General features: G+C 40.4%; 1 protein-coding gene across 1 annotated transcript in view; it reads right to left on the minus strand.

Moving 5' to 3' along the window:
* The window catches only part of ALDH1A1 (aldehyde dehydrogenase 1 family member A1), a 49,198-nt gene that overhangs the window by 15,584 nt on the left and 13,645 nt on the right, over positions 1-19,969 (minus strand). Inside the window, exons 3-7 of the mRNA XM_006137823.4 lie at positions 13,145-13,285; positions 9,074-9,203; positions 7,899-7,960; positions 5,868-5,996; positions 2,309-2,422 (exon numbers count right to left, since the gene is read on the minus strand). Coding sequence (XP_006137885.2) covers positions 2,309-2,422; positions 5,868-5,996; positions 7,899-7,960; positions 9,074-9,203; positions 13,145-13,285 — 576 coding nt within the window. The remainder of the gene's footprint in view (positions 1-2,308; positions 2,423-5,867; positions 5,997-7,898; positions 7,961-9,073; positions 9,204-13,144; positions 13,286-19,969) is intronic.

Here is a 19,969-nt window from a genome sequence, read left to right on the forward strand (position 1 = left end):
CAAAAGAGAATTTCATCTAAGAGTTTTTATCTAAGTGTTTCCGTTAAATGTGTTCTTCCACCCCCAGCTCTCACTTTCTCAAAACAGTAAAGGCTAAGTTAGTAACTGTGAAATATTGGAATCATTAAAAAAGATTTTTGGGGGGATCAGGTGGTGGGATAGCATATCATGTTCCCCAGGAGTCCCTCTATCCTTAGAGATAATGCCCCCAGCTCCTGCTAGTGCATCTGTGAAGGGTTAATCTGGGGCTCTCTCACATGGGCACAGCACCTCTCATTTATCATGTGCCTGTCTTGGAGCAGCATTGAGCACTACAGGACACCCCCCCTCCCTGCAAACAAGGGCACTCTGAGGTAGAGGGCAGGAATGAACTGCAGCCAAAGTGGGCATCAGGGCTCTGATCTCCCACTTTCTCCCTTCCAAGCAGTCTTCCCCTGTGCTCCGCAGTCGGAAAGACTGTTGAAGCACCATATGTGTGAGAAGAGCTGTGGAAACTAAGCCTCTGTCTACAGATCACACCCTTCCCTGGCCCAAACTCTCCTTCTTCCACAGGATCAGATAAGGAGACCCGGAGGGACCTAGAGAATATGGGCAAGCAGACTCACTCCATAGCACCATTCTGTTTGCCCTCTATTGCTAACATTATTAAGGGGTCTTCCTTGTGGTCTGGACTGGAGGTGGTAGGGTGGCAATGCCTTGCTGGCTTTCCTTGTGACTGGATAATTTGGGAGTTGCTAGGGCCTAGCTTCTACTTGTCTTCCTGCTTCTAAGGACACCTGCTCTCTCCTTCTTGCTACTAAGTTACTTTGTGGGTAGTGGGTTGTCACTGCTTCCTCTCATGACTACAGGCTTTGAACATTCCCTCCCATCTCCTGCAGCTGCCAGCTGTAAGAAGCTGCACACCAGCAGCTACTAGAAAGAACTATGTTCCCAACCCCTTACTGATCTTCATTAGCAAACTCTGTGTGGGCTTGATGAAGACAGTGGCAGTAGCCCTCACATCATGACCCACTCCCTGGAAGGAGCACTGGGCAGGTGGAGTGAGGCACCCTCCTTGCCCTGACTCCATTTCCTTGGCAGGAGAACCGGGGTGTGGCTTTGGGAGGGGACTATAGGTGGAAAGGTTGGAGAGCCGTCCCTACTTGTTCTGGCCTAGGTCTCCAGGCCCTTAGTCCACCTCTGTATAGAGGAGGAGGAGGGTTATTTCTACTTTAGCTTAAAAGCTCTTGGAAGGAAAGCAGCTGTGTCAGAAAGAGGATATGGATTCTTGTCATATGGCAGGTGTGTTAACCGTTGGATGCTACATTTATGATAGATAAATATATTTTGTCTTTTATCCACACTCCTGTGTGGCAGTGGTTTATAACAATAGTGCTCTTGAATCTCCCGTGAAAAATCCATAGAGTATAATTAAATAATGTCCTTATTGGGCAAGTATTAGCTCAGACCTATGCTTTTTGCTAAGTGAGAATTGGAAAACCAATTTGCAATCAATCCCTCTCTAAATGATTGAGTGGAAACATTATCAAATACACTTTTCTTCTCAAAGAAAATGTACTTTGATATATGCGTTAACAACATCATCATTCATTTGCATCATAGTAAAGGTGTGTGGCATTAGTGATTCTCGAAACAGAGGCCCAATCCTCTAACGCAGTTTCCCAAATAGTGCTCCTTGAAGTGAAAGTAAGGGTTCCATGAGAACCCAATTACTCCTCAGCCTGTCTTGACAGTTTTTCCACTTTTTTTTTTTTTTTTTTGGTCAACCAGTTTCCCCCGACGTTTTTTTTTAAAGAGTTCCATGGCCAAATAAAAAAGGAAAAAACTGCTCTAAAGACTTAGATATAATCTTTCCACATGTGAAGAGTTCAACTTACTGCAAAAGGATCACTTGCATGCATATGCTTAAATCTTTGCAGGGTTTGAGCCTAGACTTCAGGTGGTTTTCCCTACCAAAATGTCGTCGTTGTAATTAAATTGCACAAAATTCCATCTATTGCATTTTCAAATTTATAAGACAACTTCACTTCTTTTTTTAAAAAGAAGCCTGAAAATAGTACTGCTAAGTTAGAACCAATTGTATCTCATTGGATTCCTTTGTTTGAAGAGGCCTTCCTACAATACCAACATTGTTTAGATATGTTTGAAGTTTTCAATAACTAACAAATCATTAAACAGACTTTGTTTAACAAACTAGCAGCCAAAAGAGAAAAAATAATTACATAATGCTAGCTAGATACTAAATCATTGCTGAGAACCAGAGGAGCAGAGTGTTCTAGTTCATAGTTACTTGCATTCAGAATAATACCTGTGTAGAGCCTGTGAAAGACACTTTATCTATGTCCATGTGGTGAGAAATTGCTGCTCCAGCAGTGGATCCAAAGCCTGGCACAATATTCACTACTCCAGGTGGAAATCCTGCCTAAATTGTAAAAAAACCCACCAGAATTAGAAGTAAATGATGAACAGGCGAGTACTTCTGTTACTCTCATTAAATTGTTTCTGTTCTACATCTCTCCAATAATTTTACCCCAACATAGAAAAAGTCATCCCCAACCCCACTGAAATATTTTTCAAATGACAGTTTTTGTCTTGTTTTTCTTGCAGACTAGGTATCTTGCTCCAATCTCTTGCAGATATCCTTTTGGAAATGCAGACTGTAATTTTCTGTACTATTTCCAGTGTTTTTGCTAAAAGGTAAAACAACATTAATTCAATATACCCCTGTCTAAATCAGAAAATGTTTAATGATATGAAAACTGGTTAATATATTTTTCAGATTCATTAGGGTGATTCCATTCTTTTGACTGATGGTTTAAAGTGATATTCTACTTTTTAAAGTGAAAATGGCACATGGAATGGCTGGCGTCTTTCCTTTGGCACAACCTGAGCTTCAGGATTTTGTTGGTGAAAGGAGTTCCTGAAGGGAGTACTAGCAAGGAACTTTTCAGCATGAAGTGGGTGGATCTGGCTAGTGAGAAGTCATGTCCTACGTACCTAGGAAATGTGCCATTCAGTCTCCTTTCAAAAGCTTCTGTTTATCTGTCCTCCTCCCTGGTACACAAATCTTAGCATGAATCAAACCCGTTATCGCATTCTAATACAAATTTGCGCCGTGTACAAATAGAATATGTTATTCCCCCAACTGTCACCCCAGCAGACTCCCCCACTGTGGTGGGAGAGTCAAACTGTGTACCCTTCCCACTCATGAATCATTACCACCAACCTAGTCCCAACTGTGGTGCAAAGTAGGTGAGTGAAGATGGACCATAGATTGCAGGGCTGGCAGAAGATTGTTTTATTTTACATGTTTTATTTTACTGAGTCCAATAAACACACATCTCCCACATTGTGACAGACTCCCTTTTTAGAATAGAACAGTGACTTTGAAATAAGAAGTTCAAGTTTCCTTTTGAGGCACATAATAGTAATATATAACTTCCCAGAGAAGCATGTTGCATCAAGAATACCAGATAACTGAGACACATACACATATTGTGTACATTTCTTAAAGTTATTTCATATTCCCTGTGGGTACATCTACACTTACCCCCTACTTCGAAGTAGGGAAGCAAACAAAGGTGACCGAAGTTGCAAATCAAGCACGATACTCCTCCAGTTAATTCGAGTAAAGGGGTTTTTCTTGGAGTACCGCATCTATACATGGCACGTTAAATTGGGCTAGTCAATTTCCAAAATGGTGACTGGCCACGACTATGTCAGTTAATTCGAGTTAAGGGTTTTTTCTCGGAGTACCGTGTCTATACATGGCAAGTTAATTCGGGCTAGTCTATTTCCAAAATGGCGACCGGCCATGACTCTGCTAATCAAGCACAGGATATTTAAATCCCGTGCTTGATTTGCAACTTCGGTCGCCTTCATTTGCCTCCCTACTTCGAAGTAGAGGACAAGTGTAGATGTACCTTAACATAATGTCACTCTGACACTAGTTAGCTTCTAGGCCTTACTACAATATATAAGTTAAATTAGGATACGAACTATAATATAATAAGACATAATATAACATAAACAGCTTTTTACATTTTTTTTAAATGCTGTCTTTTAAGTACTCATCAAAGGTGCCAGATTGATACCCTTGGCTACTGAAAATCTCTGTTTTCAGTATGGGGACCAGAAGGGGTCTGCAATAATGACATGCTCCATGCTGCCTTAGCTATATGTTTCATTCCTAACTTAAAAGAACCACTGTTGCGTGGGTGCGGAGAGGGGAATGACAGTGCAGAGTCTATACATTTATTTTGTGACTGGGCTCCAGAGTGACACTGGAAAGGAAGGTATCAATTAATGCCAACTGTGACTACATTGTATTCCAAGGTGAACACTTGTCCCCGAAGGCATGAATTTGGATCACCAATTGGTTTCACATAGAACAGTACTAAGATTGTGAATACAGTTAACTCCTTATTGCAGGAATGTTATTCTTATATTTAGAGAGATATGATACATCATCAGGGTCAGGGCAGAACTAAGGGAGGCTAATGAGGGTGACTGAAATTGCAAATGAAGTACGGGATTTAAATATCCCACGCTTCATTAGCATGTTCCCGGCCGGTTGCCATTTTAGAAAGTGACTAGCCCGAAGTAACTGCCCATGTCTACACGTGGCAGTGAAACAGGATTCTGAATTAAAGCCCTAAGTCGAATTAGATGGTAAACCACATTGCAGGAGGAATACCAGCTAATTCGATTTAGGGCTTTAATTAGGAATCCCGTTTCACTGCCGCATGTAGTCGCAGGCAGTTACTTCGGGCTAGTCAATTTCTAAAATGGTGACCGGCTGGGAACATGCTAATGAAGGGTGGGATATTTAAATCCCGAGCTTCATTTACAATTTCGGTCACCATCATTAGCCTCCCTAGATCCAACTAGGGGGCTAGTGTAGACATACACTAACTTCGTTTTTCTTTAATACTGCTATTCAGTGCAGCCATCATATTTATTTTTGCTGTTAAATGAACAGGTGAGATACTTGGAGCAGCAAAAGCAATTCCCGCAAATTGCATTTTCTAATAAATATTTACTGTGTAACTCACTAACAAGTACCCTTGGCCCTTTTGTGTCTTTTGTTCACTTAATCATCTTCTTACATTTGACCTAAATGTTCTGGGCTGTATTTGTGATGAATCATTGTTACAAGGCAGAACACTAAAATGTGCTGAGTCAGTACTGTTAGCACTTGGGAAAGTTACTGACCTGGTGATTATTGACATTGGCGACAGTAATTACATCTAGGTGAAGATTTTAGATTATTCTATTAACCCTAAAGAGGCAATTTAACCATTTCTCCACTCTTCTCCGGTATCCCTTCTAACATGCAGGAAGCAATGGAATGTTACTTGGAAAACAATGGAATGTTGACTACTCTATTTGAGATATTCAGAAGCAGAGGAAGTGTATGATACTTGGATGTACTGTGCAGGAAGTTTGGCAGCAGTGAAGTTGTTTAATTTTACCTTCATTAATCATAAACCCAGGTGAACAAAATATGTGTTCAGTAAAATCACCCGCATCAACAGATCTGTTACTCAGATAGCAACGATGGTTAACTAATCACCACTCATCTTCAAAAGCTACTTGTTTGCTTTGAACATTATAACACTCAGTCATTTTTCCAAGAAATTTAATTTTCTAGGTTGCTAAAGGGGTGTTTCCCCCCCCCCCCCAGTAAGCTAGATTGAAAAATGTCCAAGCTTTTTACCCTTCGTTTGCTTCAGTTGTTTGCAGTAAATTCCATAGTACATGGCTAGACATGCTATTTGCTATTTTAGCATAGTGCAAACTACAGTAGTTTTTATATCTATACTGGCCTCTTAGAAAAGTGTAGCAGCCTGCTATGGCAAACTTACCTCTTTAATTAAAGATCCCATGTAAATAGCAGTCAGTGGAGTTTCTTCTGCTGGTTTGATGACTACTGTGTTTCCACAACAAAGGGCAGGAGCGATCTTCCAGACAAACATAACCAAAGGGAAGTTCCACTAAAAGACAGATGAGAAGGTGTATCCTATTTCTAATACGTCATTGTATTGCATCTGTGTTCACAGTAGCATGAATTGTCTCATGGGCTGTGTAAAACCCTTTGTTTTGGGTTTATGTAATTTCAGCACACTCAGACTGGCAGTTAGAGTTCAAATAGGCTGCAAACACCTAATGCAGCCCAAGAAAAGCATGATGAAAGTTGCCAGGTTAGAGATGAAACCGATGAGTCTTGCCATCGCCTTTTCTCTTTAAGGCCATTCCTCACCCGAATTGGCCTCCTGACTGGGATGGGGTTGTAAATTTCAACCTCTCACCTCTGGATGACTTTAGGGGTGGTAGATTGATTCTCTCACTGTCAGTGCTTTTCAAGGAGCGGCTGGTTGGCTTGCTCCCCTTGCTGTGCATCTCTGGAGAGTCAACTGGTAGGTTTGTTGCTTCACAATGACCAGGAAATATGTTTAGGATCACTAACAGCCTGACCCTCCACCCAACACCCTGCGGTAGCAGGACTGTGAAATGTTCATTCTTTCCTCCTGCTGATGGTGTTTGAAAAGGTTTACCTTCTAGGGCTGGTATGTACCACTGCCATAGATAATGAATATCATGGGACACATAAAGTGTCTTTAAATCATCCACACAGTTCTGGAGAAACGTCTCCTGGTTAGGCTGCTGCAGCCTACATAGCTTGAGCAAGTGGGCCAGATGTCTGTTCCTATGGTAATACTTCCTGCAGGCAGAAGACATTGGATTTGGTTCGCTCTGAAAATCTATGAGGGGTAAAGGTACTTGGAGATGTACAATTTATTATAAGAGATAATGAAAATTGTCTTGTTTACTCCTTACCTGCCTGTATCCATCTGTTATTTTTGGCACCTTTGTCATAGTCATGAGGGATGGCCAACATCCTGGGGACTATGGGGTTAACTGTACCTAAGCCAGGTAGTAGTCAGCCAATAGAAATGCAGATAGGGATTTCAAACTGGGACAAAGGAACTTTTGGTTTTTCCCTCCTTTGTCCCTGGACAGTTTCTCTCCAGATACTGAGAAAAGACTCTTCACTATCCGTAAGTAGAGTAAAGTTTAGATAAATCCGTTTATTGTTTTATGGTTTGGAAATGGGAATCTGATGTCTGTGTATTTAAAAATGGGTTTTCCTCTCCTTTGTAAGTAAGCTTTTGGCTTATGGGGGTCTGCCCATAAGTGTATTAATTGGTGACTTTTCCATCTAGTCATTATGCTTGTAACAGGAGTATTGTGGTGATAATAAAAATTCTTTCTTTTTTTTATTAACCTGGTATTGGTTAATTTTTTGTGTCCTGGTTTTACTTTAGGGCTGAGATTTTGCAAGTGATCTCTTCCCTAGTTTTCTTACCATTACTTGGGTGGTGTCAGTGGACTTTTACTTCCAAAATCTAGGTTTTTAAGATTTTGGGGGTAAGTTTTATACCAAAGCCTGGAAAGATAAGGTTTTAGGGTACTTTTGTGGGACCCCTCTTCTGCATTCATCATGCCAGAATGGGGAAAAAGCCTTGACAGTCATACTTAAGATTGTAAATTTTTTGAGGGCAGGGACTATCTTTTTGTTCTGTGTTTGCATAGCACTGAGCATTTTGGGTCCTCATCCATGACTAAATCTCCTAAGCACTATAGTGAGGAAATAATTTGCTTTACATTCTTAAACTGTACATATTTTGTGAGAGGTTGACCCTTCAATGTGCCAAACAGCTTCTGATTTTAGCATAGCTCTGCATGGGATCAGGTCCAGAAATGGTCTGGCCTGAGAAGGAAGGTTCTGATGGTTAAAGATCCATACTTTCATTCACAAAGAGAGACTTTTGAAAGCAAGTCCTTTTAAAATACAAACATTTGGTGCTTTTTTTAATGGAAAGGCCTCAACTTACAGGAATGATTTGGCCGCACACACCAATGGGCTCCAGTCTTGTAAATGTGAAAAAGTTTCCATCTAAATAAGAGGAAAAAATAGCACACTCAGACAAAAGCTTTTGTGAGAAATGGCTAGAGCATAAAGAAGACAAAAATTAGTTACCAAAGGTAGCTACACAACTTTTGTACTTATGCTTTTTTCAGAATCTTAAGTATGCAACCAAAATGTACATCTGGATTCTATCTGGATCTTCCCTACATGTCTCAGTGTTTGATGCTGCCCAGTCTTGCTGATTTTTTCCCAGCTTTGCTTCTGTCTTTATGGTGGGAAGACTTCTAGATGGGGTATGGAAAGCACACTTATGGAGCATTTTTAATTCCTTCTTTTCCTCTCTCCTGCTTTTTTTGGAAGTTCTTTTTTAAAAGCTACTCACAGTCCTAGGTACACATCTGACATTTTTTTAAACATTAGATTTTAGCTGACATGAAATCCATTTAGTATAAAATCCTCTAGGTTTCAAATAAATATGTGCTCCGATAAACCTAACTTAGAGATCTGTGTGTTGCAAAAATCTCTGAATTTATTATAATAGTTTCCCCTAATTCCTCCTTCATTAAAAATCTATCTTTTTTGTAGAGAAGATAGGGTAGTCAGATTCCTTAGAGCTGATCAATGGAAAAGGCAGCAGAATGGGCTTTGAGCTAAATCAGGTGAATTTCTTCCCTTCACTTCTTCTAGTCAGACTTTTCCTCTTCCAATGAATTCAAAGAATAGTAAGGCACTTCACTTTCTTCTGGTCTTGGACTTAGCCTTTCTTGAGCCGTAGTCCTTTCTTAAGATCTGGTTTCCAATGCTACTACACAGTTATGAGTAACCTCATATATTAATATGGCCCCTTTAAAAAACTCTTCATATTTACTTTGAAATGTAGAAACTTATGTATCTATAGTAATTAATTAATATTGTTTAGTTGAATAAATAACACAAAAGTAAATAAGTTATGTTAACTGTGCCATATGTGTAAAAGGAGGCATGTGATATACCTTAATCAACCCATATTAATGTTTATCTGAAATATTTGCTAAGGCAAGATATTTCTCCGTGTTATAGATGCTAGTGGAGGAAATCATTCAAAGCCACATCATTTTCCTATCAGTTCTACCTAGAAAATATTTTCTCAGAACTACTCACCCATTGGAATGGTACGACCTTGAACTTTATCTGCCCAGCCTGCACAATAGCGTAAAGTTCTAAGGCAGCCTCCTAAATCCATGTTGTAGGCAGTGGAAAAAAGTTTTCCACCATCAATGGATTCCATTGTCTAGAAGAAAATATGATTCATGCATTAATAATGACAATTACTTTTTATATCTATCATTTGTAATATTGCTATTGGCTGCCCAAATTGTAGATTTGCAGCTCTGGTGTAGTCACTTTCTAGAAGGCAAATCAATTTCTGAACAAACTGGATATCTGCAAATAAGACTATTTTCATAAAGCTTTACTTTCAGTGATTTATGCAGATAATTAGATAATGGTACATTTAAATGGTTGTGGGGGAAAACAGAATTCTGTTAGCTGAGTGAAGCTGCTCTAGTTTAGCATTCTATTGCTATGTATAAAAAGAGCTACATCCAGAAGCTTCTGGCTCAATTTATATAAATAGATTCATAAATTCCAACCAGTAGCCTTTCTCAATCTGCACTAGCTTATTCATAGCTGATGAACCCTCCTCAAAGATCATCCAGGAATGCAGGAGGTCCTAGTACTGGCAGTGCTGCTCAAATGCCATTGCACTGGGATATTGTGGGTCTTAAGTATTATGGGAGACCTTCTATGGTCCTTCAATGAAAGAGTGAATAATCTGCGTATAATGTCAGCAGGGTTCCATTGTGGAGGGCTCCCATGGTAGAATGGTAGCCAAACCAAGCCAAAGTCTCCCATTTATGAGAGACCTGCACACATCTGAAGCCTTTGATGAAGGGCATTTCAGTAAATAAAAATAAATACCTCCTAAACAATCCTGCAAACCCTGCTACTTCCTGGCCACAGGAGGCAGAACTCTCCGTTGTGCCACCTGCGCCTCTGCATTCTCCTGCCTCCACACATGGGGCTCCCAGCTGAGTTGCGTGCTCCTTCTCCATGGCCTGACCTCCATATACCTGGGCTCTGTGGTGCAGGAATATCCCTGGTCCTGCCAGACCAGGGAGTCCCAGTTAAGGGAGATACAACCCTGTGCCACGGAACATACTGATTAAAAACTATACTGTAAAATTAAGAAGGCACATATTAAAGGGATTAAATGTTGGATAACTGATAGGTCTCAGTATATAATCGTGTACAAGGAATGTAGGCCATACCTACAGAATGGGAGACTCTATCTGGGGAATCAGTGACTCTAAAAAAAATTGAAGGTCATGGTGCATAATTAACTGGACAATTCAATCTTGTGGCCAAAGGGCATATTTGATCCAGGGATGCATAAAGAGGAGACTCTGTAGGAGAAGTGTGGTAATTTTGCTTCTCTATTTGGTACTGGTGCAACTGCTACTGGAATATTATGTCCAGCTCTTGTCCACTATTCAAGAAGCATGTTGGAAAACTGGAGAAAATTCAAAGAAGAAATGATTAGGAATTATGCCTTACAGATAGACTCAGGGAGCTCAATTTATTATGCTTAACAAAGAAAAGGGATGATAAAGGGTGAATAAATCACTGTTTATAAGTACCTGTATGGAAAACAAGTATTTGGAAATGGGCTCCTCAGTCTATCAGAGAAAGGTATAACACAATCCAATAGCTGGAACTAAGGCAAGACAAATTCAAACAGGAAATGACATGTACATTTTTAACAGTGTGGGTAATTAGCCATTAGAACTATTTACAGTATTAAGGATATGGTAACTTCTCCATCATTGATAATTTTTAAATCAAGTTAAGATTTTTTTAAGATAGTCTCTAGGAATTATTTAGGGGGAAGTTCTGTGTCTTCTATTATACAGGGGTTCCTTCTGGCCCAGGACTCTATGAATTTATGAACATTTCCTATCTAAAAGGAAAAAGGGATCCAGTATCATGTTGAAAGTGTAGGAAAGAAAAACTAAGAAAAACAGAGATGTAAAAGAGAGTTTGGTAGGGCAGGAAAGGAGTAATTAGATATTATCAGACTGGCAAGTAAAAGCAATACTCACTAGAACAAAACAACTTCAGCTGTCTTGCGGAAGTAGCTTATTTTCCTTTTCTCTTACACCTTTATAGGCAGTACTGGATGGCAAAGATACAAATAGCAGTACAGTAAAACTCCAATTGTCCAGCATCCAGTAGTCTGGCATTCCTGATAGTCCAGCACCAACTGGAACCCATAAGTGCTTCAGACAGCCGGACAATTGGAGCTGCTCCGCGCCGCTTCCCCAAGTCCACCGCTGCCGCTGCTGAAACTGACCAGCGGTGGACTTGGGGAAGTGGTGGAGCAGAGCAGCTGGGGTGCTGCCGGGCGCCGAGCAGGGGGTGAGGGGCAGCACTGCAGGACCAACTGGGCAGCACCCCAGCTGCTCTGCTCCGCCGCTTCCCCAAGTCCACTGCTTGTCAGTTTCAGCTGCGGCAGCGGGGGACATGAGGAAGTGGTGTGGAGCAGAGCAGCTGGGGTGCTGCTGGGTTGGTTCCACAGCTCCGCCCCTCACCCCCCTGCTCAGCACCCAGCAGCACCCCAGAGTGGCATGGAGCAGAGCAGCTGGGGTGCTGCTGGGCGCCGAGCAGGGGGCTGAGGGGCAGTGCTGTGGGACCAACCAGGCAGCACCCCAGCTGCTCTGCTCCGCGCCGCTTCCCCAAGTACGCCGCTGCCACTGCCTAGGTCCCAAAGGTGCCAGATTATCGGAAGTGTAATGTATATGTCATTCACTAGTGAAAAATTGGTTTGTAAAGTCCATATAAAAATATGACTCTTTTAAAATGTGGTAACCTGCTTGTTTAAACAGTAGAAGGCTCAAATAGCAGCTTCCCCAGTATTTTTCAAATAGTGTGACAGCTAGTTCTTCTGTTCAGTCTGACAGGACTTGTTTAGAATAGGTATTTTGTTAAAGAAGAGTATATGTTCACGTCTGATTTAAAAAAAAAATAAACTACCCAAAACATTAGCAGTTGTCATCTCTCAAGTATGAGCAAATGACAACAGCCCCAATACATCTTCATTTTTGGTTTTAAAAAGCTTTCTGAATGCAGGCAAGTATCAACTAAGGGCAAAAGGATATTTCTTTGTAGATATTTATATATTTTTGCATGCTAAGTATGCTGGTTCCATTACATTAAATTGTTGGCACTGTCCACAGCTTCTGGCAATCTAGTTTGAGTGCTGTGATTGAAATACTCTGGGTGATGTGATTAAATAATTATTGTCTTGGATGTTAGCTACATTGGGTGCTATGGTTAAATATCTGGCATCTTTGGCAGTAAAACATGGTCCCAGCTCAGGATTATGTGAGTAATTACAATACATGGTGGTTATTGATTATGTGGCTGACCCTATCACTAACACTACTTGCAATAGTAAAGTGAACATCTTAATGACAAAAACACATGTGGGCTATAAAGAAAACTATAGGTAAATATTTTGGACTGTGTGCGCAGATATTTGCAGCACTGATTTAAAGTTTCAAATGCATTTTGTGCAAGTTGTCAGTCATCTGGTTATTTAAAACATTCCATTAAGTAGCACTTTACTAAATATTCAGGTAGGTTGTCTTCTGTTTGCTTACCTTCTCATTGGCAACAGTAAATATGTTGCTGCCTTTGGTCTTTGATTACAATATCCAACATTTTTCAGATATAAGGGAACGAGGTGGAGGCAGGGGCAGATGAAAATTCTATGTTAATGAAATCCAAAATTCCTTCCATTTTTAAGTTGTGCCCATCGTAGTTCTTGAAGAGGGAGCTTTGCCTTTTGGCCTTGATTTAGCAATTTTCAGCACTTACTTAAATAACATTGAAGTTACATGGATGATGATGTGATCTAAGTATGACTTTAAGCTGAGCAAGTTGCTTATGTGCTTGGCTGAATGAGGGTACAAATGTACTGGGCATTTGAACCTGACAATTAGCAATACAAAATGATCAAGTCATAGAAATGGATAAAAACAAACACTGACATGGCCTGATTTTTGAGAAGGCCTGAGCACCAACTTCTCCATCAATGCTGAGTCATTTGAAAATCAGGCCATAAATATAAGACCACTATTTCCCTTCTTTCTGTAAACATGTTATACTTACAGCTAAGAGTAGACGATCTCTTTCAATTAAGTCAGCTAGTTTATATAAGAGCCTTCCTCGTTCTGAAGCATCCATAGTACGCCATGGTGATCCAAGCTGAAAAGCTTTCCTTGCTGCTTTAACAGCTTTGTCTACATCCTCCTATGTGTGAACGTGGAGAGTTAATTGATTGATATTTGATTCTGTCATCTAATCCTGTTTATTTTTCATTTGTAAGCATGCTATATTTTGCGGAAAATATACAACATGTCAACCATCTTGCAAACAGTTTACAGTCTAATTAGAAAAGAACAAACATTTTATGTTTGCAAAAGTTCTCCCATTATATAAAGTGATATAAGAAATACATGAAGTCTTAAAGGCCCATAAATAAAAGTATATTAAGGAACTCCACTTTTAAGTCTAAGTTTTCAAAAACTTAGGCTCCATGGTTATTTACTGGGGTAACTCAATCTATTCCAGGTGCGTCTAGACTACATGGCTTTGTCGTTGGAGCCATGTAAAGTAGTTTACTCGACATAGTCAATGAAGCGGGGATTTAAATAATGGCCTCTGTCGACCACGCTGCGTCTAGATTGCTGCGCTGTGCCGGATCAGCTGATTGTCGGCACAGTGTGGCGGCCATTTTTATTTTAATGAAGCGGGGATTATTTAAATCCCCACTTCATTGACTATGTCGAGTAAACTACTTTACATGGCTCCGTCGATGGAGCCATGTAGTCTAGACACACCCTCAGTGTCCAGGTAACTGCCTGTGTACTCACAATGAGGCACCTAAATGTCTAATGTAGCCAAACTTCTGGACATAAAACCCTCCAAGGCTTGGTTAAGGCCAGGTTCAAAATATGTCTTTTAAAATATTTGATCTAATGAACACAGATGTATTCTTTGGAAAACAAATAATAGTTTTGTAATAGTAAGTGCAGGACCTAAGCACCCTAACTCATGGAAGTATCTGAATAATTAACCAGGTTTTAATTAGAAACCCTAAACACTTTACAATCTTGGTACAGTGTCTATATTAAACATGTTAACTTGTCAGCCTATAGCCATTTTTATAGTTCTGTTTATTATTAATCTTTTGGCTTTCATAACAATAGAGCAAAGTATATTTCATTTCATGAAATTATAACTACATGGCAGGTGTTCTAGGATACAAAACAAGCAATTAAACAATCAGATAGACATGATTTTCACTATCCGGGAATCTGTTGTATTTTGTACATCCTGCTGCTCCTTTTCCACGTAAAATACAAATGAAGGTTCAGTTCAGCCCTTTGGGCTTTTTTAAGGTATATTTCTAGAAAAAGTAGGAATCTGTTTGTAGCAAATTTTTGCATGAATAATTTTAGCAGCTCCTTCTGTAAATTTGTCCTACGCTGTAATTTGCTTAATTCTCCTCTCACAATGGTATAAATCAAGAGTATCTCTACTGAAGTCAACACGAGGATAAAATTGTTGTAAAAGAAGAGCCAGGCCAAAAAAACCAAAAGTAATCTTTATTGATTGCTGATATTGAATTGTTCTTGAATAACTTAGTGAAGGACAAAATCAAGCCATGGAAAGTCCAGAAAGCAAGAGAACTACTACAGACCTTCTATGCAGGCAAGATCTTCATGTAGTGGGTACTTACCATCACAGCACAGACAGCTCCCCAGGGGCACTCTGGGCCTAAGTCAGAATGAGGTTTGGGGGCAGAATATAGGAAAGGAGTGTGTGGAGCTTGTGGATTAATGACCATGTAGCTCTTTTGATCAATCCCACCTACATGGGACAGGCACAATAGCTGTGGGGAATACTGAAGCTACAATAATGCTCAGAGGTAGTTCTGTTAGTATTTGGTAGCCTGATGGAGACGATTCCTTCCCCAAGAAACCAGTGGAACCACCACATGCATAGCCCATGTATGTGGACATTGTGCAGGGAAAAGGATTTAATCTACTGTCATTTTATACTTTACTCATCACAGATTAAAAAAACTATATACACTGTATGATGGAGTATATTCCACTACTGATCTAGACCTAACATTCTCCTGCAAGTGTGTAAAAGACAACCGTACACAGTATCTCTACAGTATTATGCCCCACTACTTCACTCAACATGAACACTAGAGGAGATGCCCAGCAGAATGAGAGAATATCCATCCTACAATCCTATGGAGCTTAACATACCCTTAATGTGGTCCTGCTTTGAGAATGCAAATATGTTCATGCCATTCTTCCATGTGCTCGATCAGATATTAGTGCCTCAGAAAACTTGTATAAAATAATAACACAGTTTAATTTTATGGTGCCTATCAGCCTAAGGATAATAGATGCTTATAATCTATATATGATAAAATGCTTATTTTTTCAGGGATCTTTTCTATTACCTATTCCAAAATAGCTAATAAGAATTCATGAAACCAGAAAGCTAAAGTAAAATTCAACTAATTAAGTCTTTTGAGCAAAAAAATATAAACGCGTGCTCTGTTGCTTGTATGACACTAAATGTAATATGGAAATCTTCACCAAGAGACAGTGTACAGGGCCAGACTTACTAGGTTTTTTTTTATACACTTGTTATAAATGTGCATTTACTTTACATTTCACTGACCATTTGTTAAATAAATGTAGTCATGCTTTATTATTACTAGGGGCCTTCTGGATTAGTAAGCGTAGCCTGAAAGAGCCATCTAACTGAAAGGAAAACAGTTCCCACCCACATATGTATCTGTGCTTTGTAATCTTCATTAAAAAAAAAACACCACTGAAAGGCAATGTACAGCTCTTTGTTAGCTACATTGTACACACAAATTAAATTCCTAAAATCTCTTGGCTCGTTATCTAAAGTCTAGGCTCTAGAATATTGCATTTACAATGACTATGTAATTTACTAGATTTGTACATTTCACTGGACAATTTAGTTAATAGCCGTTGTCATTACACATTAGTTTACAAAGTTACTGGACATGAAGCAAACCTGTGTGCTGCACAGCATTATCTCTTTATTTAATGAGTTGTTAGATGGCGTGTAAAGAATGAAAGCTACAAGAGTTTCTTATGTTAAGTGAACAGTTGCAGGTCATGAGTAATTTAATTTGAAGATGATCAAATATCAGGCCAACCTGATCTGCGATGTAAGTTGATATTTAAAGATTAAACAGAGAAGAGGTAAAAGGGTGGCACTTTACATCAGAAGTATCTACAGTGCCAGTGAGATACAACTGGACAATCAAGAGTGGTTATGCCATTCTTTGGGTAAGGACATAGGAATAAGAAAGGAAGCTGCAGACCATCTGGACTGGAGAAGAACAAGAATGAAAAATTCCAAGACCAGATTTCATAGGGCCAGATTTACTACAACTTGGACCTCCATGGTTCTGACACTCTTGGGACCTGACCGATCCCAAATGAGGGGATCTGCTGGACCAGGAGAGGCCCTCCTGTCATGGATCATGCTGCTCTACTGCCCCCTGACTAGGGGTCCAGCCTGGTCCCACTGCTGCCCCAGTCTGGGGCTGCCTAGCTGCCTCCGGCTCCACTGCTGCTGGGGCCAGAGCACCATGGCCAGAGGTCTGCAGTCTCCTGGCTCCATGTCTGGGGCTGGGGCTCTGGAGCAGGGCCTAGGGCTGGAGGGCTGGGGTTGGACCTCTCCATCGCCACTCCTGGGCTGGAGCTCCCTGCCATGCTGCCCATCCCCCCTCCAGGGGGCTCCTGGCTGAGTCCCTGCTACTGCGCTCCAGCCCTGCTGCCAGACATCCCTGTTCTTGGGTCCTGTTGTCCAGGAACACCCACAGATGTTCCCAGACCAGAAACTCCCAGTTTAAGGAGGTGCAACCTAAAAAGTATTTTTAGGTGTTTAAAAAAACACTTGTTATAGATATGCATTTGCTTTATATTACACTAGAAGATTTACCTGGCATTGCTCAGGTCCTTAACTCAATTCATTTTTTTTTTGAAAATAAAATGAAAATGTGCATGCTTCATTTACATCATTGCCTGGGATAGGGCGGGGGATGAGGGGTTCAGTATGCAGGCTGCCACAGGGAGAGAGGATTCCCCCACCCCTCTCTCACCACAGCAGCTTGGGGCCATGTGAGAAGTGCCTCTCCAGTGGACATATCACGGGGAGAGGTGCATGTCCCCCTGGGTAGGGTAGGGCAGGTCCAGGTTCATCTGCTCCCTGTGCTCCCCAGCTAGAAGTGAGGAATGAAGCAAACTGTGCACTTTCCCCTCACTCCTTGATGAAGAAGAATAGCTAGCAATATCCCCGTACGTACCATGGGGCAGAGGGGAGGAGGGGGGAGGAGAGGAGGGCTTAACCCCCTTGCCCTTCCTAAAGGCAACTGGAGGGTGGGAGGCTTAGGGTTGGGGCAGTACTGAATAGGAAGGGAGGGAGCACTCCCAGCTAGCCAGTTTCACTTGCCTGGTGATTCTGTTTCCTTTCTGATGGTATTATGAGATACCCCATTCTAGGCATATCCCATTTTCCTGGCACAACCAACTCTTACCTACATAAGAACGGCCATACTGGGTCAGATCAAAGGTCCATCTAGCCCAGTAGCCTGTCTGCCGACAGTGGCCAGCACCAGGTGCCCCAGGGAGGGTGGACTGAATACAATGATCAAGCGATTTGTCTCCTGCCATCTCTCTCCAGCCTCTGACAAACAGATCCCAGGGACACCATTTCTATCCCCTGGCTAATAGCCTTTTATGGACCTAACCTCCATGAAATTATCTAGCTTATCTTTAAACTCTGTTATAGTCCTAGCCTTCACAGTCTCCTGTGGCAAGGAGTTCCACAGGTTGACTACACGCTGTGTGAAGAAGAACTTTCTTTTATTAGTTTTAAACCTGCTACCCATTAACTTCATTTGGTGTCCTCAAGTTCTTCTATTTTGGGAACTAATAAATAACTTTTCTTTATTCACCCTATTCACATCACTCATGATTTTATATACTTCTATCATATCCCCCCTTAGTCTCCTCTTTTCTAAACTGAAAAGTCCCAGTCGCTTTAGCCTATCTTCATATGGGACCCATTCCAAACCCCTAATCATTTTAGTTGCCCTTTTCTGAACCCTTTCCAAGGCCAAAATATCTTTTTTGAGGTGAGGCGACCACATCTGTACACAGTATTCAAGATGTGGGCTTATCATAGTTTTATACAGGGGCAGTAAAATATTCTGTATCTTATTTTCTATCCCTTTCTTAATAATTCCTAGCATCCTATTTGCCTTTTTGACCGCTGCTGAACACTGTGTGGAAGTTTTCAGGGAACTATCCACGATAACTCCAAGATCTCTTTCCTGATTTGTCATAGCCAAACCTATGACAAATCTAGCTTTCAGTTATCATAACCTAGCTTTCAGTTATGGTAAGACAAATTTGTATACCAAATGAGGTGTTCCTATTTCTTACCATTTAGGAGTTTTTGAACAGACAGATAGACCGACAGACAAACTAAAATATACAGTAGATTGAACATTTGTTCAATAAATGCTTCCTATGTCACATGTCCTGCTGAGGTACTTGAAACTATAGGAAACCCATTCCCATGAAGGACTTTATTTAGCCGCCTGTGAGAAAGAGATCCAAGTCTGCACAGCAAACCGGTTCATTGCTGGGTATCTTACAATCAGCTCTTGTGCTTCAACACCTGTCAGACAATCTCACTTGGATCTGAATCCTAGCATCATATTCATGGGCTCGGTATCTGGTAAAGTGCTGAAACCTGTAACTTAAAATCCACAGAATTCTACTGCCAATAGAATAGTTAAGCTGGATCTCTACCGTATTAGGACAAAATGGTCACCAAAAGAGGATGGGAAGATGAACAACAAGGGCACTGAACTGTGCTATGCATTCAAAGGCTGAAGACATAACAAACACATTATTTGGTCCAATAAAAAATGATAAAACTTGGAGAAATTGGAGACAATTAAGAAAAGGGACATGTAGGTTGAATACGAAGGAGTTTTTGCGACAGTGAAACTATGGGTATGTCTACTCTGCAATGTAAGCCTGGCCTCAGAGTCAGGCTTGAGATCAAACCCTCTTGCCTATATATAAATCTCTCAAGCTCAGACCCACCCTGCATGAATAGAGGGCTTGAGCCCCAGTGAAACCACACCTTTGAAGATTCAGCTCAATAAGCATTACTATATTGCTGTTGACTTAGAGGGAGTTATGAATATACAGTGAAAGCAGGACTGAGTACTTAGTATTAAAACAGGTGCAAAATATTTTAATTAAATGCAAAATCCCTGAAAAAGTGTTTTGTGCATTTTCTTATTAATTTCACCACAGACCAATTTACATTCACAAAAATCATTATTTGCACACAAACTTCTCTAAGTAAAAATGGGAACATTTTGAGGCAAAAATGATGCCACAAATGAGAAAAATATATAGAAACAGAAAAAAATGTGTGCACTGATGTATATATACATGCTCAGGAATGAACATACACACAGGCAAACAAGAGCAAATATTTGCATGAATGAAAACATTAACAGATAAAATCAGAAATTTTTCCATGGGTCTAGTTAAAAGTTTTTCTATAGTTGTCAGCTAGAAATATAACACTTGCATCTCAGGGTTCCTTTTAGAGAGTTCATCCAAAAAAAGTCTCTGGTCATCAGTTCTAAAACTACGTAAACAAAAGAGCCTACTATATTTAAACATATAACCCTGTACTTGATAATATGCACTGAAACTTGCTAGTGTTACTAAGTAAAGTCTTTACAAATAGAAAATCATACAAAATTATGAAAATATAGGAGTTCTTGGAGTTCTGTTCCATATTTTTGAAATTACTGTACATATGTGCATTTTTTTA

Source organism: Pelodiscus sinensis, chromosome 6, assembly GCF_049634645.1.
Source record: "Pelodiscus sinensis isolate JC-2024 chromosome 6, ASM4963464v1, whole genome shotgun sequence".
In the NCBI taxonomy this organism is placed as follows: Eukaryota; Metazoa; Chordata; order Testudines; family Trionychidae; genus Pelodiscus; species Pelodiscus sinensis.